This window comes from Cucurbita pepo, chromosome LG14 (genome assembly GCF_002806865.2).
Source record: "Cucurbita pepo subsp. pepo cultivar mu-cu-16 chromosome LG14, ASM280686v2, whole genome shotgun sequence".
Taxonomy (NCBI): domain Eukaryota; kingdom Viridiplantae; phylum Streptophyta; class Magnoliopsida; order Cucurbitales; family Cucurbitaceae; genus Cucurbita; species Cucurbita pepo.
Window position 1 is genome coordinate 4,511,423 of NC_036651.1, and position 21,963 is coordinate 4,533,385.

The 21,963-nt window shown below is 34.3% G+C and overlaps 3 protein-coding genes across 4 annotated transcripts; all 3 read left to right on the forward strand.

Moving 5' to 3' along the window:
- Nucleotides 1–602: 602 nt before the first annotated feature.
- Nucleotides 603–6,511, forward strand: LOC111809790 (ABC transporter G family member 9). 2 transcript variants are annotated; one of them, XM_023696217.1, is made up of 5 exons: nucleotides 603–741; nucleotides 814–1,585; nucleotides 1,656–1,981; nucleotides 2,100–2,525; nucleotides 6,205–6,511. In XM_023696217.1, the coding sequence occupies exons 1-5, from the start codon at nucleotides 631–633 to the stop codon at nucleotides 6,442–6,444; spliced, it is 1,875 nt and encodes a 624-aa protein (XP_023551985.1). In that variant the 5' UTR covers nucleotides 603–630; the 3' UTR covers nucleotides 6,445–6,511. The 2 variants fall into 2 exon arrangements, with proteins under 2 accessions (XP_023551985.1, XP_023551984.1); XM_023696216.1 differs by lacking the exon at nucleotides 6,205–6,511 and having other exon boundaries at nucleotides 2,100–2,929.
- A 2,964-nt stretch (nucleotides 6,512–9,475) lies between these two features.
- Nucleotides 9,476–10,920, forward strand: LOC111809843 (NAC domain-containing protein 72-like). The gene is made up of 3 exons (XM_023696281.1): nucleotides 9,476–9,719; nucleotides 9,813–10,081; nucleotides 10,173–10,920. Exons 1-3 carry the CDS (start codon nucleotides 9,554–9,556, stop codon nucleotides 10,638–10,640), a joined length of 903 nt encoding a protein of 300 aa, XP_023552049.1. The 5' UTR covers nucleotides 9,476–9,553; the 3' UTR covers nucleotides 10,641–10,920.
- Nucleotides 10,921–19,470: 8,550 nt separating this feature from the next.
- On the forward strand, nucleotides 19,471–21,094 carry LOC111810653 (NAC transcription factor 56). Its single transcript, XM_023697395.1, has 3 exons — nucleotides 19,471–19,768; nucleotides 19,867–20,180; nucleotides 20,275–21,094. Exons 1-3 carry the CDS (start codon nucleotides 19,585–19,587, stop codon nucleotides 20,824–20,826), a joined length of 1,050 nt encoding a protein of 349 aa, XP_023553163.1. The 5' UTR covers nucleotides 19,471–19,584; the 3' UTR covers nucleotides 20,827–21,094.
- Nucleotides 21,095–21,963: the final 869 nt, after the last annotated feature.

Consider the following 21,963-nt stretch of genomic DNA (forward strand, 5'->3'; position numbering starts at 1 on the left):
TTTTTTTTATTAATATTCTAACTGAATCATCCATTTGTCGAGGAGGTTGAGGATATCAGAATTTGATTGAGTTTATATGTTACATTATATTTTTTGAAATGACATTTTGGTGAGACTTTGCAGAGAGTTTGGTATTCACTTGTAAACACTTTGATTATTAGTGATTAGTTACTACACGTGGGATGTAGGAGTTTCTTCTCTCCAAACCACATAAATCTCTGTCTCTATGATTAAATTCCATTCATTGGTGTTAGGAGTACAATCAATCTTGCTTCTTCTATTGGTATAAAAAATTAGTATCATAGTCCTGTAGTTGTAGTATTTAAATATATATATATATATTAAGCGAGGAATATTAAGAATATTACAGTGGATCATAGAGTATAATTTTGTACGAAAGTTTTAAAATATAATTTTAGTGTGGTTATTTATTGAAATTAAAAAGTTGAAGCAAGAAGTTGATGGGCTTAATTTGAGGAAAGAAAAGCTGGAAATCAGTTACTTTTAGAAACACAGATCCACACGATTAAATCAAGAATTTCATTCCTTCCATCATTCTTCTCCCTATATAAATACACCAAATAAAGCAGCTAATTGCTTCTTCGCTTACATGCACCACTCAACACCAAAATGGCAGACCCAGACATTGAATCCCACACAAACCCCACCATTACAAACACCACTGATTCTTCCGAAGCCGCTGCCTTTTTCCGCGAGGAGAACCGCCCACTCACTTTAAAGGTAAAAATCTTTTATCAATATCATAATCTTTATTCACTTTCTTTAATCGGTTTTCTTTTTTTTTTTTTGCAGTTCCACAAGGTCGTTTACAATATCAAATCTAAGAAGTCAAATTCGGAAGAGAAAGCGATCTTGAAAGGTATAAGCGGAGTGGTTCGACCAGGGGAGATGTTAGCCATGATGGGTCCATCGGGGTCCGGAAAAACCACGCTTCTCACAGCCATTGGAGGCCGCTTGGGTGGCCGTCTCGAAGGAACCATTTCTTATAACAATAAACCTTTCTCCAATAAAATTAAACGCAACATTGGCTTTGTAACCCAAGATGACATTCTTCTTCCCCATTTGACCGTCACTGAAACCCTTGTTTTCACTGCGCTTTTAAGGCTTCCAAATGCCTTGACCAAGCACCAGAAATTGGCTCACGCAGAGGCTGTCCTGTCCCAGCTTGGTCTCGTTAAGTGCAAGAACAGCGTCGTGGGTGACCAAAGACTAAGAGGGGTTTCTGGGGGAGAGAGGAAAAGGGTCAGCATTGGCCAAGAAATGCTCATAAACCCTAGTCTTCTGTTTCTTGACGAACCCACTTCGGGTCTTGACTCCACCACGGCTCAAAGGATCGTTTCCACTCTCTGGGAGCTCACTCATAATGGTGGGAAGACTGTGGTTATGACCATTCATCAGCCTTCCAGCCGCCTTTTCTATATGTTTCATAAGATCTTGTTGTTGTCCGAAGGCAACACGATGTATTTTGGGAAAGGATCCGAAGCCATGGATTATTTCTCCACTCTTGGCTACTCTGTTTCTGTGCCTATGAACCCTTCTGATTTCTTGTTGGATCTTGCTAATGGTATGCCATTTTTCTTTCATTTTCTTAAAGAAATGTGGTTTTGGAGTGTTCTTGACAGAGTTAGCTGCAGGTTTGTCAATGAATGATCCGGAAGAGGAGGCCACCATGATTAAGGAGAAGCTTGTTTCATGTTACAAGAACAGTGACATGGCTGAAAACTTGGAGTTAGAGGTAAAAGAAAGTGATGAACATTTGGATGAAGATGCCACAATAAACAAGAGATTTGAGCGATGGTCTACCACTTGGTGGCAACAATTCTGTGTTCTCTTGAACAGAGGAATTAAGGAAAGAAAGCATGAATCCTTTTCTGGGCTCAAGATTGCCCAAGTTTTAGCTGTGGCTTTCATCAGTGGGCTGTTATGGTGGCAATCTGATGATGCCCATTTACAAGACAAGGTTTCAAATCCCTCTTTATTCATTTCTTTAACCCCACACACACACAAAAACACCAACAAAACATTTAGTTAGTTCTTGTATTGAATGAGATCATGTTAAGACAACCTTGTACTTGTAGATTGGATTGTTCTACTTCTCCTCAAGCTTCTGGGGTTTCTTCCCTCTTTTGCAAGCTATCAGCACCTTTCCAAGAGAAAGAATGATACTCGAAAAGGAGAGATCTTCAGGAATGTACCGCCTCTCGTCTTACTTCATTTCAAGAACTATAAGCGACCTTCCAATGGAGCTCATCCTTCCCACCGTCTTCATTGTCATAGTCTACGGGATGGCGGGGTTGAAACGAACCGCGACGAATTTCTTTTCGACTCTATTTTGTCAGCTCCTGAGTGTTTTAGTGTCCCAAGGATTTGGTCTGGCGGTTGGCGCGCTTGTTTTGGACCAAACTTCAGCTACCACACTTGGATCAGTTATCATGCTTTGTTTCCTTCTAACATCGGGCTATTTTGTTCAGCATGTGCCGAGGTTTATTGCTTGGACTAAGTACATTTCTATTGGTACTTATACTTATAAGCTCTTGCTCATGTCTCAATACAAAGCTACTGATACTTATCTATGTCCCGGCCATGGAGTGGGGGTGTGTGAAGTTGGAGAGTTCCCTGCAATTAAGCAAATGGGTCTTCATGGGAAAATCACTGCTATTTTGGCTTTGATGGCTATGCTCGTTGGATATCGTCTTGTTGCTTATATTGCTTTGATGAGGATTGGTGTAATTAAGAAGGAATAGCTTTTATGTGTAACGGATGAATTTGTTTTGAAATCTTTGTTATTGTTAGGGTTAATCTTTGATGTTCATAGGGATAGTGATAGTTCAGTGTATGTTAGGACACTTAGATTGTTCATTCTTCCCTTTGGCCATCTATATTTATATACTGTTGCATGTCATGTTAGTGAATACTTGAACCATGTTGGAAATTGTTGTTTGTGAAGATATGAAAATCTAACTTTTGATTCGAACGAACGTTATGAAGCTATGTTGTTGAATACAATATGATATGATAGTAGGGAACATGAAGCCCAATCTTTAAAAAATTTATGCAACAAGATGATATCCAACCAACTTAGTAACCAAGACTTTTCCATGATGAGTCACTTGGTTAATTGCAGGGGACTCTTTTAACTTCATGTAGCTCCCTTCATTGATTGAACATAGATAAATATCAGTAGCTTCGTATTGAGATATTACAAAAGCCGGTAAGTATAAGTATCAATAGGAATGTACTTAGTCCAAGCAATAAACATTGACACCCACCGAACAAAATAGCTTGATGTTGGAAGGAAACAAAGCATGATGACTGGTCCAAGTGTAGTGGCTGAAGTTTGGTTCAAAACAAGGGAGCCAACAGCTTGACCAAACACTTGGGACACTCAGGAGCTGAGGAAATAGAGTCGATAAGAAACTCGCCACAATTCGTTTCAACCATACCATTCTGTAGATTATGATGATGAATACGGTGGGAAGGACGAGCTCCATTGGGAGGTCGCTTATGGTTCTTGAGATGAAGTAGGATGAGAGGCGGTACATTTTTTAGGATCTTTCCTTTTCAAGTATCATTCTTTTTCTTGGGAAGGTGGTGGTAGCTCGCTTCAGAAGGAAGGAACCCCAAAAGTTCGGTGAAAAGTAGAAGAGTCGATTCTGCAAATGCAAGGCTGTTAATTAACATATCGGAAATGATCATCAGATACAGTAAGTTTTTAGTCGTTGTTGGTGTATAAATTTTGTGGTTTAAAATTCTTGAATTCTAAAGGGTGTTGGCACCATGTTGTGGACCATGAAGTTGGTGCTCAAAACAGGGAATGAAGAGAGACTAATGACAGACCAGCTTCCCCAGAAATGATTGAAGAACAGATATCAATGGCAACATATTGGTATTACTTCTTTTTCATTCTTGTAATAATGGCCCATTCCCTCCAGCTCTAGACTATTTTATGAAGGCAAGAGCTCCCCGTTTGTAAACTATAATTTTGATATCAATAAAATAACCCCTCTTGGCTTACACTCCACTTATCTTTTTCCAAAGATTTGCCCAAAAATAGTTTAATACATGTTTCAGATTCTTCAAATTTTGCCGATAGTTTTGCTAGTAGATTTTGTTGTTGAATTTTTTCTTTCGGACTTTCTCTCAAAGTTTTTAAAACACCTCGATTAGGGAGAGGTTTTCGCATCCTGATAAGAAATATTTCGTTCCCTTCTCCAACCGAGGTGGGATCTCACAATCTACCCCCTTCGAGGCCTACCATTCTCGTCGGCACTCGTTCCTCTCTCCAATTGACGTGGGATCTCACAATTCACCCCATTCAGGGCTCAGCGTCCTCGATGGCACACTGCCCAGTGTCCACCCTCCTTCGGGGCTCAGTGTCCTCGCTAGCACATTGACCAGTATCTGGCTGTGATACCATTTGTAACAACCTTAGATTTCTACTAACCTAAAGTTACTGTCATATACATAATGTAACTTCTTATGCAGAAATAATCATTTAAATCACCTTCATAAAACGTCATGGACTTGTATGTTTAAGAAAAGTTCTTTAAAACAATACCAAAGAAATATTAAATAAACCAAAGTAAATATTAAATATAATGACGCCTTATAATAACCTAAAGTTTAAGAAATTTAAATACACCTACCCTATGCATGTGTCATGCTCTTTACTTACGTCGTCAACCGTGCAGGGGTGCCTTGTCTTTACCTAAAATATAAAAGTAGCACATGGTTTGAGTTTGTGTAGAGATGTATTAGCTTTACCTAAAATATACAAGTAGTGCGTGACTTGAGTATGTTAAGGAATACTTAGTAAATGACCACCCCAATATTGGAGTTAGAAAATAGAAAGACATGTAACATGAATGGGACCTATCATTTTAAAGTCTTATTCCCTTAGGTGACTATCCTCGGTTATTGGATGTGTATTTACTATTCTACACACGGCTCATATGTGCGAATATGAACCCACCTGGTTAAATATAATAATCATTATCCAAACTAGATCATATTGGATGTGTATTTACTATTCTACACACGGCTCATATGTTAGAATATGGACCCGTCTAGTTAAACATAATGATCATTTTCCTTTTCATAAAGGAGTAATATGGACCCACCTGGTGCTGTCGTCAGCTCGTGTCGTAAGGTGTTGGGTTAAATTCCGCAACGAGCGCAACCCTCGTGTTTAGTTGCCAACCGTTGAGGTTGGAACCCTAAGCAGATTGCTTGATGGGACCTGAGGCCCAGCATCCCCGTTGGCACTCAGTCCCCTCTCCAATTAATGTGGGATCTCACAATATTAAGAGTCTAGAGTTATAGTCACTACACCATATATTATATGAAAGAAAATAGGAAGGAGTGGTGGCGTAGTTGGCTAGCGCGTAGGTCTCATAGCTCGAACAGTTATCTTGAGGTTGAGAGTTTGAGTCTCTCTCACCCCATTTTCCATGCATTCTTGTATGTTACATGCATCGGGGTATTACCCCCTTTACAATGAGTACATAAGTGTACCTTATGAAAAGGAAAAAGATCATTATGTTTAACATGATGCTACAACGGTCGCTACTCCTTCAGGTTGTCCGACAACAGTATCAGAGAATGCTAACCCAACCAGAAAAGGGCCCAGGAGGTGTGCGAATCGACTGTTGGGTCCATATTCACACATATGAGTTGTGTGTAGAATAGTAAATACACATCCAATGACTAGGTTAGGATAGTCACCTAAGCGAATATGACTTTAAGATGATAGGTTTCATTCATGTTGTATGTCTTTGCATTTCCGTGCATGGTTGACATTACAAGTAAAGATCATGACACATGCATAGAGTAGATGTATTTAAATTTCTTAGACTTTAGGTTGGTACAGAGCGTGATTATATTTAATATTTACTTTTTTTTATTTAATATTTCTTTTGTATTGTTTTAAAAACATTTTCTCAAACAGGTAAGTTCATAGCATTGTTTATGAATATGATTTAAATGATTATTCTCGCATAAAGATATCTATTGAGATATAATATTTGATTTACAGTATATTGTATTTTATTCTCAATATTTAATTATTTTATATTTTTCTTATTTGTACGTATTAGTTGCTAGCTTGTATCCTATTTAAAGGATATCAATATCAATGAGAATACACATCTTCCCAATTCTATTTCTATTTCTTGGACTAAGTACATTTCTATTGGTACTTATACTTATAAGCTTTTGCTGATATCTCAATACAAAGCTACTAATACTTATCTATGTTCCGGCCATGGAGTGGGGGTGTGTGAAGTTGGAGAGTTCCCTGCAATTAAGCAAATGGGTCTTCATGGGAAAACCACTGCTATTTTGGCTTTGATGGCTATGCTCGTTGGATATCGTCTTGTTACTTATACTGCTTTGATGAGGATTGGTGTAATTAAGAAGGAATAGCTTTGATGTGTAACGGATGAATTTGTTTTGAAATCTTTGATATTGTTAGGGTTAATCTTTGATGTTTATAGGGATAGTGATAGTTCAGTGACACTTAGTTTGTTCATTGTTCCCTTTGGCTATCTATTTATATATTGATGGTAGAATATGTAACCAAAGCTCTTTATTTTTCTTTTCGTTTTGATATTCGTTCGATGCATGTCATGTTAGTGAATACTTGAACCATGTTGGAAATTGTTGTTTGTGAAGATATGAAAGTCTAACTTTTGACTCTAACGAACGTTATAAAGCTATGTTGTTGTTGAATATAATATGATATGATCGTAGGGAATATGAAGCCCAATCTTTAAAAAAATTTATGCAACAAGATGATATCTAATAAGCCTAGCAACCAAATCCAAAACAGTAGTGATTTTTCCATGATGACCCACTTGCCTAATTGCAAGGGTCTCTTCAACTTCATGTAGCTCCCTCCATTGCCTGAATATGGATAAATATCAGTAGCTTCGTATTGAGATAGATATTGCAAAAGTCTGTAAGTATAAGTACCAATAGAAATGTACTTAGTCTAAGCAATAAACATTGACACCTATCGAACAAAATAGCTTGATGTTAGAAGGAAACAAAGTATGATGACTGATCCAAGTGTGGTGGTTGAAGTTTTGTCCAAAACAAGGGTGCCAACAGCCAGACCAGACACTTGGGACGCTAAAACACTCAGAAGCGGAGGAAATAGAGTAAAAAAGAAACTCGCCGCGGTTCGTTTCAACCCTACCATCCTGTAGATTATGATGACGAATACGGTGGGAAGGACGAGCTCCATTGGGAGGTCGCTTATGGTTCTTGAGATGAAGTAGGATGAGAGGCGGTACATTTTTTAGGATCTTTCCTTTTCAAGTATCATTCTTTTTCTTGGGAAGGTGGTGGTAGCTCGCTTCAGAAGGAAGGAACCCCAAAAGTTCGGTGAAAAGTANCTCCAAAGGTTCGGTGAAAAGTAGAAGAGTCGGTTCTGCAAATGCAAGGCTGTTAATTAACATATCGAAAATGATCATCAGATACAGTAAGTTTGTAGTCGTTGTTGGTGTATAAATTTTATGGTTTAAAATTCATGAGTTCGAAAGGCAGTGAGGATCGGTGGCACCATGTCGTGGACCATGAAGTTAGTGCTCAAAACAGGGAATGAGGAGGGACTAAGACCAGCTTCCCCAGAAATGAAAAAGAGCTCACATATTGGTGTTAGTTCTTTTGCATTCTTGTAATAATGGCCCATTCCCTCCAGCTCTAGCCTATTTTATAAAGGCAAGAGCTCCCCGTTTGTAAACTATAATTTCGATATTAATAAAATAACGCCTCTTCGCTTACACTCCATTCATCTTTTTCAAAAGATTTGCCTAAGTGAGGTCAACACTCTTAGAAATAGTTTAATACATCTTTCAAATTCTTCTAATTCCGCCATGTTTAATAGCTTTGTTAGCCGATATTGTTTTTTTTAGATTTTTTCTTTCGGACTTTCTCTCAAAGTTTTTAAAACATGTCTACTGGGGAGAGATATATGTACCCTTGTAAGGAATGCTTCATTCCCCTCTCCAATCGATGTGGATCTCACAATACACTCTTCTTCGAGACCCAACATCCTCGCTGGCACTTGTTCCTCTCTCCAATTGATTTGGGATCTCACAATCCGCTTCTTTGGGGCCAGTATCCTTGTTGGCACACCACTTAGTGCCAACCCCCCTTGGGGACTCAGTGTCCTTGTTGGCACATTGTCCTGTTAGTCAAGAGTTCTCTCAACAATATGAACTTGATTATGTGGAAATGTTTAGTCTAATAGCAAAAATCACTACCGTACAGTATGGCAGACAAATGTGAAGAATGCTTTCTTGCACAAAAAGTTGGACTAAGAGATCTACATGAATCAACCAAACGGATTTGAGAATGCAGTTGGATTCATGAGTTGGTACATGCAAAGTTCAAATAAGCATCTTTTGAATACGACTCGACAGGTCTTGAAATATATCAAAGATACAATCAACTATGATCTTTTGTACGAAAAAAGTAAAAACTATAAGCTAGTTGGATATTGTGATGTTGACTATGCAGGAGGTCATGATACTCGAAGATCAATGACTAGGTATCCTAAAAAATACCAAAATTTAATTCCGAGTAGTAATAATGGTAATTGGATTAAAAAAAATTAAATTCATTAAAATAAAAAAGAAGATAAGAAAGAACAAAAATAAAAGAAAATGGAAGGTTAATTTGCATTGAAACAAATCAAATATAGGCACGAACATTCCAACTGTCCGACGCACAGCTTGGTCAACCGACTAAAGGGAAGGCTTCACCCACACGACGAAACGACAAGTCGTCGTGACATCCCCACGAGCTATCCACGTGCCACTTTGACCCACCCTACTTTTTCCCTCTTCCAATTCACACGCAATCCTCGTTCCTCCTCAATCCGTCATTTTTAATCCTCTCTCTACGCTAAAATCCTCCACGTTCACCTAACTCCCATGACTGCACCAATCACAGAGCACTCTACTTTTTTTTGTCTTTTCTTTTTTGGCTTTTGTTTAAATTCCAAGCCTAACTTCAATACACTTGTGCCTCTCGGATCATCCCACGTGTCCCAATTTGTCGCCACTCGACCGTCGACGTGGTTCCAATAAAAGCCAAATTTTAAAAAAGAAAAAGAAAAAGAAAATTCCCCAAAAATTAGAATCTTATTTTCATCATTTTAAAAAAGGGAAAAAAAACAAATAAATAAAAGAATTCTAGAAGGTTGTTGGAGATCTCGACACGTGTCCTTCGATCTCGATGACTCACTCTGGTTGCTTCGTGACAGTTCAACGTTCATGCACCGGGTGCTTGGACCCTTTATTGATTATAGATAAACTCTGACTCCCACGTGGCTAGTTCTCATGGGTGACCATTCCATGTGGACCCGCCAACTCAACAGTCCGACAAGGACGACCGTACTTATCTTCGTTACGCGCCTCACTATATAAATACTCCTTAACTCAAAAAATGAAAATTAATAGTTTAATTCTTTTTCGAGAAGCAAAAATAAAATTCCAAAATTCAATTTCCGGCGCTCCACTTTCCAATGGACCCACTGACGCAGCTTATCTTACCGCCGGGGTTTAGATTTTTTCCGACCGACGAGGAGCTTTTAGTTCAGTATCTTTGCCGGAAAGTCGCCGGCCACCATTTCAGCTTGCCGCTGATCGCTGAGATTGACTTGTACAAATTCGATCCATGGGTTTTACCGGGTAAGATTCATAAACCAAACCAAACCCAAATCCAAATCCAAACCAAAACAACTCTGTTTTTTCAATAATTGATGAATATATTGTGACTTGCAGGGAAGGCTTTGTTCGGCGAAAAGGAATGGTACTTTTTCAGCCCAAGAGACCGGAAGTACCCAAATGGATCCCGACCGAACCGGGTGGCCGGAACGGGTTACTGGAAGGCGACCGGAACGGACAAAATAATCTCGTCGGAAGGGAAGAACGTGGGGATAAAAAAGGCACTGGTTTTCTATATCGGAAAAGCTCCGAAGGGAACGAAAACGAATTGGATTATGCACGAGTATCGCCTCATAGCCTCATCCAGGAAAATTGGAAGCTCCAAGGTACAACAATACAACAAATTCGAACCCAACATTTTGATTATTCAATTTTTTTTATTAATGGGTGTTTTTTTTTTTTTTTTTTTTTTTTTAGCTGGACGATTGGGTTTTGTGTCGGATTTATAAGAAGAATTCGAGTTGTCAGAAGCCGACGGGGAGTATTTCTAGTAAAGAATACAGTAACAGCTCGCCGTCGTCGGCGTCGTCCCACATCGACGAGGTCATCGAGTCCCTCCCGGAAATGGGCGAAAATTTCTTCACATATCCCAAAACAACATTGCCACAAAACGACTTTAACATGTTCAACTTTGAAATTCCGGCTGACTCTGTAAATTCCGGTTGGGAGAGTCTGGCCGGACTCCACTCGGTGCCGGAACTCGTTCCCGTCGACCACACGGAAACTTTCGATTACAAGCATAACAACTACAACACCAATCTCTATGTTCCTTCAATTACAACGCCATGTTTCCAACTGGACTACCCGCCGCCGCCGCCGTTGCCGACGTTCCAGTATCCAACGCACCACCGCGACGGCAGCGGAGTGTTCGGATTCAGGCAATGAGGAGTGGCTTTTTTTTGTTTTTTATTTGGGTGTATATAGAATTGGGATTCGGTTGGGGCTTTGATTTTGGGGAATTGGATTCTGAAAAGAGGAGACGAAAAACAGAGCAAACTCTGCCAATCAACGAAGTTCAATGTCACATCCTATTAGACTTTAGAGAGAGAGAGAGAGAGAGAGGACGTGACGTGGCACGAATTAATACCTTTGTAAATATTATTATTATTATTTAGGACTTCAATTTCATTATTTAAACAATTATTAATTAAATGATTGTTAAATATTTTGAACTTTTTAACATTTAATTTAAAGCTTTTGCCAAACCTGATTTTTGCTTATTGGTTTTTCAAAAAAGAAAAATGATAAGAGAGAAGATATTTATATGTTTGGAAAATAATTGTTTATTTATTTATTTATTTATTTATTTTTGAAATATCTGAAGAACAAAACAAATATTTGACCAATAAAATACACTACTTTTTATAACAAGTATTTTCCACAAAAGTTGGTTTCAAATAATTAATATCTTTTCTTACCTTCAAATTGATTAAAGTAATTATTAAAAAGAAAAAAAGTAATTATTAANTGTTATTTTATTTATCGAAAAGATTTAAACTTCTCCAACCCAATTGTAGCTGGATTGAGTTCGATGACCAAAAAATTCAACTTAATCATAATAATTTTTGCTTTGAACTTCTCCAAAAGTCCTCATACTAATGAAGAGAGTATTTCTTAATTATAAACCCATAATCGTTACCTAAATTAATCGATGTGGGACTTTCCTTTAACAAACTCAAGAGAATGGGTGAAATGAGACGTTAGTTTATATTAAGAATTAAGTGTAATAATTATCCATAGAATATAAAATATAAATCATACTTATCTACACAAAAAATAAAAATAGGCATCACGCTCTTAATATATCGCTATTATTATTATTATTATTTTAATAATAAAAAAAGCATATTATATTCTTTTTCTTTTAAAAGTGTTAGTTTATGGTGAGAATAATGAGCACTCAAGAGATAAACATGCTTTCTTTTTCTCAACTTTATTTATTTATTTCTTTATTTATTTATTTTGTGATAATTGCTTTAATGTTGATGTAATTATCCAAGATGGTCTATTTATTTTTCATTCCCCTTTATCAATTATTGACTTCACTTTTTCAGCTTTGGAATTTTATTTTTTAAGTCTTTCTTTATTCAATTTTATAATTAAAAATAAAACAAATTATTTTCCTTTTAAAAAAAATAATATTCCCACTAAAATTCTTTTAGAATAACTTTTCAACTATTTAAAATAATATTTATTTAGTCTTTAAATTTGAAAAAAGTTTTGATTATGCCTATCAATTTTGACCACTTTTTTATTATACAAAATTTTATTTAAAACTACTTTTAATTTTCAAATTTTAACAAGTTGGCCCATCAAGCTTTCCTCGTATTGGGCCTGAGCCCAATCCATTTTGGGCCATCATACACATCCATTACTAAGTATTTGGGCTATCAAACTTGGGCCGGAGGAATTTTTTTGGATTATTTTTTTAATTACTAAAAAAAACTACTTTCATCAAATTAAATATCAAATATCTACCCGTCACATCACAACACATCTCTAATATCGATTACAAAAGTTAAATATTTTTAATCTTCGTCCTAATTTTAAAATTTGGGTTGGGTTAACAACCTTATTTTCAGATAGTTTTGGTTGAGTAGTCCGAAGAGGTCAAATTATCGAGTTATATGAACATCCCTATTTATTACTTTTCGTCTCCATTTTCAACACGTAACTCGTATATTTTCTTTCTTGGAAAAAGTAAAATAATTAAGGAGAAAAAGTAGGTTGAAGAGATAAAATTAAAGAAGTTAAAAAAATTTTTAATGAAATGGCATGTTTTCACCTAAATAAAATTGCTATAAATTGTTAGGAAAAAAAAGTAGGAGGCATTATTTAAATTCCATCTACAATTTCACCCAATTATCTTATATTTCTAAAATAAAATAAAATGGGGATGAATATACCCAAAAGTAGTTGAACCACCAAAATTAATTCATTTTCTTTTATTTTAAAAACTTTATTTCTTAATTTTAAATTAATGCATCCTTATGAAACTAATTATGTATAATATAATGATGGGTAATTACTAATAATCCAACATTTAATTTCAAATATATATAATTTTAATTTTTTTTAAAAAATAATTATGTCTAAATTTATCTCACATGGGTATAGGATAAATATAGAAATAATTTTAAATTAAATTATTATAAGAAAATAATGGTATAGAAAAAATAAATATTTTAAGTTTCCTTATTTGATAATATATTTATTAGGTGGACAGATAAATAAGTTTTTATTATAATTTTGTAATTAATATTACTTAATTTAGATATTGTATATAATGGTTTTAAAATTAAAATTATGGAATAGGGTGTAATAAATTTTTAAAATTTTATTACTATAAATAATGAAGAAAGAGAAAAATAAATGAAGGATAAAACCAAGCCATATTTAATAAAATAAAGATATGAAAACCACAGCATAAATATATGAAAACAACATTCCATCAACTTTCACCTTCAAATATTTGTTCAAATGGAAAAATAAATAAAAAGCGTGTTTGAAAATAACTGCTTTTTAACGCGAATCAATTTTTTAAAAAAGTTTATGAATATTTTTTAAATGTGACGCTTAATGATGTTGTTTATATACTAACAATAAACATATTTTTAAACGTTAAAAAAAATTAAAATTTTTTTTTTTTAATTTTTAGAAAAGTTAATTGGATATTAGTAAAATTTTAAAAATTTAAAGAACCATTTTTATCTCAAATAAATGGTAAGAGTGTTTTTAAATTTTTTTTCTAAGTTCACGAGTATTTTTTAAATAAAATAAAAAGTTTATTTTTATTAATTTACTCATTTTTAAATATGGTTGTATGATGTGATGCCTATGTTTCACTAAATCAATTTTCGTCCTATTTAAATGAAAAAAAAATACATTTTTTCGAAGTTTTTAAAGTTAAAAGGGATTTTTTAAATTTTTAAATAAGTTTAGCCATAAGTAGAAATGGGATTTTCAAAATATTTTAAAAGTTCCAAACTATTTTAAAAATAAAGTATTAATCATTTTAATTCAAATTTAACGGCAAGGATATATTGAATTTTTTTTGAAAGTTCAAGAGTATTTTTGAAACAAAGCACGAAATTTAAACATATATCTTCATCAATTTAGCCTATAAAAAGTGATTATATAAATGATTTTAACAACATCTTTCGAGATGAACTAAATGGTAACAATGACGTTAATCTTGTATAAAGTCATAAATAATATCTTCTAATTTATACAAATCAGTGGGTTTTTTTTTTTTTTTTTTTTTTAATNAAAATGAAACGCTTTAGAGCGAGGATGATGTTCCTTATCTCTTACCATCGTTCTTCATATTTCTAGTCGAATCCAAAGAATTCCCCACTCATCTTTTACCATTCATTTTCACAAATATAGTAAAAAAGATTAGGAAGGTGAGAAAATTAGGGTTTGTAAATAAAGGTTAAAAACATTGGTTTCACAGTGAAAGCACAATAGCATGTGAGGATTGATTCAATGCTTTTCTTTATATATATACCTTTGTGTTAGGATAAGAAATACTTTGGTATACTCACAAATACATTGCATTGGTTGTGATTTAGAAATATTAATACCCATAATAGAGTATGTTGATATCAATCTTGTTGTGAGTTTGATTCAATGTAAGTTGACAAAGTTGTTAAACTTGATTACGTGCACGTATGTTCTTAATCATAATGCACTTACAAACAATACCAACTTATCTCTACGTGTTTCACTCAGGATCTTATTAACAACCATACATACTTTATGTGTTCATAATGTATTTTCATTACATATGCATTATATATGAAAATCTAATTTCATGTAGACCCAACAAGTAAAAAAAGGATTCATATTTTCGGGAAAAAAGCTTTCGAGATATGAATTAGATTTGCTTCACAAAAACTGAGAAAATATTTAAAGAAAAAAAGGATTTTTAAACTCGAATCTCGAACAGCCACCTGCGTCGTATGACAGGTAAAATTTTGGGGAAAATCCTTTCCTTTTTGGTCGGTTGTGGGTGAAGATGTTAGGAATCACGACTTTCCACGATGGTATGATATTGTCCACTTTGAGTATAAGTTCTCATGACTTTGTTTTGGGCTTCCCAAAAGGCTTCGTACCGATAGAGATGTATTCCTTACTTGTAAACACATGGTCATTCCCTAAATTAGCCCATGTGAGACTCCCTCTCAACAATCCTCAACAGAGGAGAGATTTTGTGATGTCTCACATTGGTGGGGGGAGGAGAACAAACCACCATTTATAAGGGTGGGGAAACCTTTCCCTAGCAGACGCGTTTTAAAGCCTTGAGAGGAAGCTCGAAAGGGAAAGCCCAAAGAGAATAATATCTGCTAGTGGTGAATCTGGGTTGTTACAGATTTGAACCTCAATCTCGTGGTTTGTAGACAGGTTGTGAGATATTCTCACATCGATTGGAGAGGAGAACGAAACGTTCTTTATAAGAGTATAGAAACCTCTCCTTGGAAGACACGTTTTAAAACCTTTGAAAAACCTTGAAGGGAAGCCCAGAAAAGAAAGCAGTAGTAGGATTGGATAGGAGAACAAAACGTTTTTTATAAGAGTATAGAAACCTCTCCTTGGACGACACGTTTTAAAAACCTTGAAGGGAAGCCCAAAAATGGGTTGTTACAGATTTGAACCTCAATCTTGTGGTTTGTAGACACGTTGTGAGATCTTACATCGATTGGAGAGGAGAACGAAACGTTATAGAAACCTCTTCTTGGAAGACACGTTTTAAAAACCTTGAAGGGAAGCCCAAAAAAGAGAGCAGACAATATCTCCTAGTAGTAGGATTCGACCGTTACACACGTTCTCTAATCCTCTAAGCTATATAGGCCTTGTACTTCGTATCTACGCTAAAAAAAAGAATTTTTTCCTCTGTTGAAGTTCCACATTGGTTCATTTATCTCATACCATAAGTGAAGCATGAGAGCTTATACTTAAAGTGGACAATATCATACTATTACAAATGCTCGTTATTTGTATTAGAGTCATATAGACAGTGCTAAACGGATAGATGACTCTTTAAGAAAAAGCACAACCAAATGAACGAATTACGTGTGAAAAAAAAAATGAAAGCCCAAAATACCTAAAAGCAAAACGAGATAAAACGAACAATTAATGGCGTGAAAGATGGATACACATGTGTTGAAATTAAAGGTCACGCATTTATGGGTTTTCCCAGAATCTGTTTTGAAATGGAGAAGAGGAAGAAACCGTGTCGTGGTTTCGTGTCGTAAGCTCCTTCGTGTTCGTCCACGCCCATTCATATGGAAACTAAGGCGAAGAAAAGAGAAAGAAAGTTGTTAAGCTCATTCGTTTTCTGTTTTCTGAGTTGGGAAACACAAAAAAAGAGCTTCAAATTTTGATAAGGTTCCTTTCGAAAGGGACACTCCACACAAACCCTAATTCAATTCTCTTATATATTCCAATTTAAATATTAAAACTTTTACAATTATTTTAAATAAAAATATATTTAAAAAGTTAACTCATCATCCATTGGATAAAGTATTTTGTTATTTTGTCTATATTTATTATATATATATATATATATAAAAGATCTTAAATATATAAGTAAGAAACACTCTATAAAAGTCAATTAAGAAACACTATGTTCGATAACTATATAAAAGTCAACTATTTATAAATGGGTGACAAACATATTTTAATTTACAAATATTCTCCAAAGCTCGCAAATTTTAACAAAATTTAGTTTTAATATCGTATTTTTTGAAATTTTATTAATTTAGTACACAGTTTTATAATTTGTTAAAAATGTGTTGTCTTGGAAAGTATATGAATGAACGGAATGAAAACATAGTTAAGAAACAATTAAAAGAGTTATAATACTAACTATTTTAAATCTTTTCAAGGACTCGTGTTGATTAGTGGAGAAAAAGGTTGTTGAAGATAAGTAAAATGATGTGTCCCAGTAGGTCGAGGAAATGTAGAAGAATGTTAGAGTCGGGTTCAATAATGTTACGACGGGAAACGGAAGAGAATAATTACAACAAATGATTGCTTTATCTAAAACATGGAACTTCCTTTTATTATTCTTGGAGTACCCAATACTTTTGATTGCGTCTTACACTCACCTTTTGTAAACTTTATCTCCAAGCAAGATTCTTGGATGTACTTCAAACAAATTCGTGATATGAATTGCCAAATTCGAGTATAGTTTATTAGATAATGAATTAGTTATTACTTTAGATCGTTCAATCGAACCTATTAATTCTTTTTTCCACAGTTGTATTTCGTCTCTGATCAAATTGAATAACTTAATTTGACTGTGGTTCAGGAGTTTTTCACTGTCACTCTCTGAAATTTTATGATAGGGAGAACGTGGGTTTCTCCCTAACAATTTATCTCTGTTGAGCACTAAAAATTGTATAATGAATTAGAATAAATCGAGTTATGGAGTAGGGATTTAGTCTAAGATTTAGGGTTTTCTTTGTAGGATTTGAATTACGAACGGAATAAGTTTATTTTGTATCGATTTGTTAGAATATTACGTCTTGAGATTGTTACGGGTCATCAACTATTCTTTAGTAGTAAACTTATCTAAAGAATGACAACAGTTCTCATGGGTACCAATAGTTAGCTAGTACGGATAGCTCCTGACTTGATTATGAATATGTACTATACGAGGATGACTAGAGAGTCGTTAACTCATCTCTAATAGATTAGTATTAAACTAAAGAAATTAAAATTAAAATTAAATTAAAATGAAAGCATTTAAGAAAAAGTAAATGGCAGAATTACGTCAATTATGAATAAAAATTTGGAAATAAATATTTATTTATTTATTTATTGAATGAGAAAAAGATAGAAAATGTGGGGCCCAAATTGATAAAGTTAGTAATCATTCAATTATCAGGTTAATTAAGATCCATTTATTAATTTGGATGAAATATAAAATCACATTTATCCATTATTAAAAGTCAAATCTTTTCAATTAACTCAATTAAATTTTTAAGTCAACTAAATAATACAATTAATTTCACTTACCTAAGTTTTAGCATTAATAATTACGGAACAAGTCATTATTTTCTTTAACTTAAAAACTTAATTAAATTTTATAATTATCGAATTGTATGAATGCTGGTTATAGATTTATTTAAAATGATAATGTAATAATATAATTAATGATAATTATGAAAGTAGTAATTAAAACTAGAGATCATAGCATGCATTAATTTATATAATAAACTTTTGACCTAGATGTTGGTTGAAGCCTAAATCATATAGTAAAATTATTATTTATTTATTTATGTGAAAGTATGTTATTTTTTTAATTTAAAGAAAAAGAAAAACAATGATTGAAAAAGAATATTGGGTAGTTATTTAAAACAATGTAGGGCAGTGAGTGGGACCCAATGGTACATGATTTGGGGAGCATTTGGGGCCACACAACTTCATCATGGGATCTCCTTCAAAAAATAATAATAATTTTATAAGTATATCATCATGGGATCTTCTTTTTACAGATTTTGGCCCTATCCCACATGCGTGTCGTTAGTTTTATAGTTTTTAAATGACGTTTATAACAAAATATTTATTATAAAGATGTGGAAACCTTTCTTTAATAGACGCGTTTTAAAAATTTTAAGGGAAAATTATATCTCTTACCAATTATCCAGAGGATCGCTCTTATTTATTTAAATTTTACTCATAGCTAGGAATTTTTACTTGGGTATGCTTAGATTTTACTCCTAGCTAATCAACCATTCAACCATTAGTAGTTGAACTGTTCTACTTACATACCTAAATATCATTATATATTTTTTTTTTACACTTTCAATAATTCATACTCCATTTTCACTTTTCTTTCATTCAAATTTACTTTTGTTTACCCTCTCTTTTAAAGCCCTTTTAAAATCTTTATTTTAGAAAACTCCCTTTTTGTAAAAAAAAAAATTAAAAAAATTAAATTCGAAGTTTTAAATAATATTTTCTAGAAAAATTAATAAAAATATTCACTTAAATTTAATAATATGACATTTAAATTCATTAAGCTTATTTATTAATTTAAGCTTATTAATTTGAAAATGGGATTTAAATTAAATATAGAGGCGATAATAATAATAAAAAAATGAAACAAAATTATTATAATAAAACCAGAATTTAATTTGTTTTAATTTAAAAAGAAAAAAGAAATAAATGCAAAACTAAATTTAGAAAGTAGAAAACTAGGGCACCCAAAATGAGAAGGCTCTCCAACCAGTGGGTTCAAAGGAGAGAGAGAGAGAAAGGGTTGATTTCTTCCATTTTTTTTTTTATTTTATTATAAAAATTTCACACACAACAAAATGGATTTCCATTGGAATTTGTACAGTGGGCCCCACTCCATTTGCTCTAAAATGTTGTGGGTGTGGAGAGTGGACCCCACACACGCACACAACTCTTACACGTGTCGCGTTATGATTCTGAGTTCGTTTCACACGCGTCGGTCATTTAACGGTTCCAGTTACACTTCGCATCAGCATCAGGTGATCATCCACTGCATCACTCTCCCTCCAACTCCGCTCGAATCAAGCCATAATTCCAGGCTACGAAAAGACAACAATACCCCTCTTTCAACGACGTGGTCATATTTTATTGGCTTACTAGTAAGTGTTTATATACTTCCGCCCGCACTTGATCATACCCAACTCTCTTTCTCACTCCTCCGTTTAAAACATCACCTTCGCCTGTTTCGTGCACCATTTTTGAGTAACTGCAACAAACCCATTTCTTCTTCTTCTTCTTCTTCTTCTTCTTCTTCTTCTTCTTCCAAAACAGAATCTCACAGTGATCGGTCGGAAAGTGAACGATGGAGAGCACCGACTCGTCGGCGGGACCACAGCAGCCGAACTTACCGCCGGGGTTCCGATTTCACCCGACGGACGAAGAGCTCGTGGTTCACTATCTCAAGAAGAAAGCCAACTCTGTGCCCTTGCCGGTCGCCATAATCGCCGAGGTCGATCTCTACAAGTTCGATCCATGGGAGCTTCCAGGTACGATCTTCAATTTTTTCATAATTAATTTTCAGAACCTTAGGTGGTGTTGTTGTTGTTGTTGTAATTAGTAATTAATTTTGTGATGATTTTATCAGCGAAAGCTACTTTTGGAGAACAGGAATGGTACTTCTTCAGTCCAAGGGAAAGGAAGTATCCGAAAGGAGCGCGGCCGAATCGAGCCGCGACGTCCGGATACTGGAAGGCGACAGGGACGGATAAGCCGGTGTTGGCCTCGGGTGGAAGCAACCAGAAAGTAGGGGTGAAGAAGGCGCTGGTGTTCTATGGGGGAAAACCGCCTAAAGGAATCAAAACCAATTGGATTATGCACGAATATAGGTTGGCTGATAACAAGCCCAGTATCAATAAGCCTCCTGGCTATGATTTGGCCAACAAGAAGAACTCCTTGAAGGTAAATCAATAACATAACATTGATTGAATTGATGGAATCATGATTTTGAGTGTTTTTTTTTTTTTTTTTTTTTTTTTGTGCGTTTTTTGGTTAGCTGGATGATTGGGTACTGTGCCGAATATACAAGAAAAACAATTCGCATAGGGGAATGGATCAAGAGAGGGAAGATTCAATGGATGATATTATGATAGGATCAATACCCCAATCGTTGAGGCTAAATGATGAGTACCCAAAATTGGGTATCAATTACGCCACGTTCCTTCATCAAAATGATCAAAACCTGCTTCAGGGAATAGTGGGCGCCAACAACAACGATGGTGGACTTACCAATTCAAAGCGCCTACCCTCCTCACTCTTCTGGACCCAACAACAAGAACAAGACCAACAAGACCAAGACCATTCAGACATTTCCTCAAACAAGAGATTGCATTTCGAAAACACTACCGATGGGGCTTCCACCTCTGTTACAACCACACATAGTACCGACAATAATCCCCAAAATTCCACCTCCTCATTCGCCACTCTACTCAACAACCTCCCACAAACCCCGCCCCTGCACCACCACGCTCACACCATCCTCGGTTCCATCGGAGACGGGCTTTTCCGCTCGACTTACCAAGTCCCAGGTGCGAATTGGTACTCGTAAACAATTCAACACAACCCAATCCAATTCCACCTGGTAACAATTTAGATTTTAGGAGAATATTATTTTGTTTGGTAGTAGGTAAAAAAAAAAAAAAAAAAAAANAAAACAATTCTCTCTCTATCTCTCACTCCAATTTCAAAACTGAGGCCATAGATGCTTTCTACATAAGAATAGATTCTATACCCATTTGAAAGAAGGTTAGTGTATACACATATACTTTTTTTTTTCTTTGGTTTCAAATAGAATAGTGGTAAAACCCTTTTGTACAGAGTAGTTAATTATGAACACTATGATTATATAAACATATATATATATATATATATATATATATATATATATATATATATATATTATGAACTCTGAATGTACTGCTCTGCTTCCGTAGAACTTTAAATTTGATGAAAATTTCATAATTTCATTGTTTTGATTGTGTTTCTGTATAATCACGTGCAGATGTATGAAGGATTTAGGGTTATTCATCTGAAACCCTTATGGGGTCTTTCTTCTTCTTCTTCATGAAACTTAAACAGTAATTATATCATTTATATTTCAAGCTACTCACCAATAAGATCATTATCATATATATATATATATATATATATATATTATGGAAGGTTTGATTTGTATGGAAATATCCATTTGAATAAAGATCTTATTGTTGAATATCAATTTTAAGTTACTTTTTAAATTTCAAACTAGAGGTGGGTGAGGAAGGAATTAATTTCATATATGAAAACTACATTTACTTTTTAAAATATTTCTTGGGGAGCAGATATTATCTAATTTAACCTATATCCTTTCACGATTTTAAAATGGGTTTGCTAGAGAGAGATTTCAACACTTTTATAAAGAATATTTTTGTTCCCTTCTCCAATTGATGTGACATCTCAATGAATAGATTTAAAAATTCATTACGTATTTAATTTAAAAATTAGAAGATACGGGTATGGGTGAATTTAATTAAAATGGAAAATAAAAAAAGAAAGTAAATCCTAAATAAGGAAAATAGCATTAAGTAGATATTTGAGAGTGGTGGTGATTTTCTTACATTGCATTGAGAAGCCAACTTGGTTTTATTTTTCTTTAATATTATTCTTTAAAAAATTAAATAAATAAAAAAAGAATGAATATGGGTAA

Excerpts from the sequence above, each read along its gene's own strand:
- LOC111810653 (XM_023697395.1), top strand. The coding sequence starts at position 19,585 with ATGGAGAGCACCGACTCGTCGGCGGGACCACAGCAGCCGAACTTACCG. Across the intron at positions 19,769-19,866 it reads CGATCCATGGGAGCTTCCAG|CGAAAGCTACTTTTGGAGAA; the intron begins GTACGATCTTCA and ends TGATTTTATCAG. Across the intron at positions 20,181-20,274 it reads ACAAGAAGAACTCCTTGAAG|CTGGATGATTGGGTACTGTG; the intron begins GTAAATCAATAA and ends TTTTTTGGTTAG.
- LOC111809843 (XM_023696281.1), top strand. The coding sequence starts at position 9,554 with ATGGACCCACTGACGCAGCTTATCTTACCGCCGGGGTTTAGATTTTTT. Across the intron at positions 9,720-9,812 it reads CGATCCATGGGTTTTACCGG|GGAAGGCTTTGTTCGGCGAA; the intron begins GTAAGATTCATA and ends TGTGACTTGCAG. Across the intron at positions 10,082-10,172 it reads GGAAAATTGGAAGCTCCAAG|CTGGACGATTGGGTTTTGTG; the intron begins GTACAACAATAC and ends TTTTTTTTTTAG.
- LOC111809790 (XM_023696217.1), top strand. The coding sequence starts at position 631 with ATGGCAGACCCAGACATTGAATCCCACACAAACCCCACCATTACAAAC. Across the intron at positions 1,586-1,655 it reads CTTGTTGGATCTTGCTAATG|GTTTGTCAATGAATGATCCG; the intron begins GTATGCCATTTT and ends AGTTAGCTGCAG. Across the intron at positions 1,982-2,099 it reads ATGCCCATTTACAAGACAAG|ATTGGATTGTTCTACTTCTC; the intron begins GTTTCAAATCCC and ends TTGTACTTGTAG.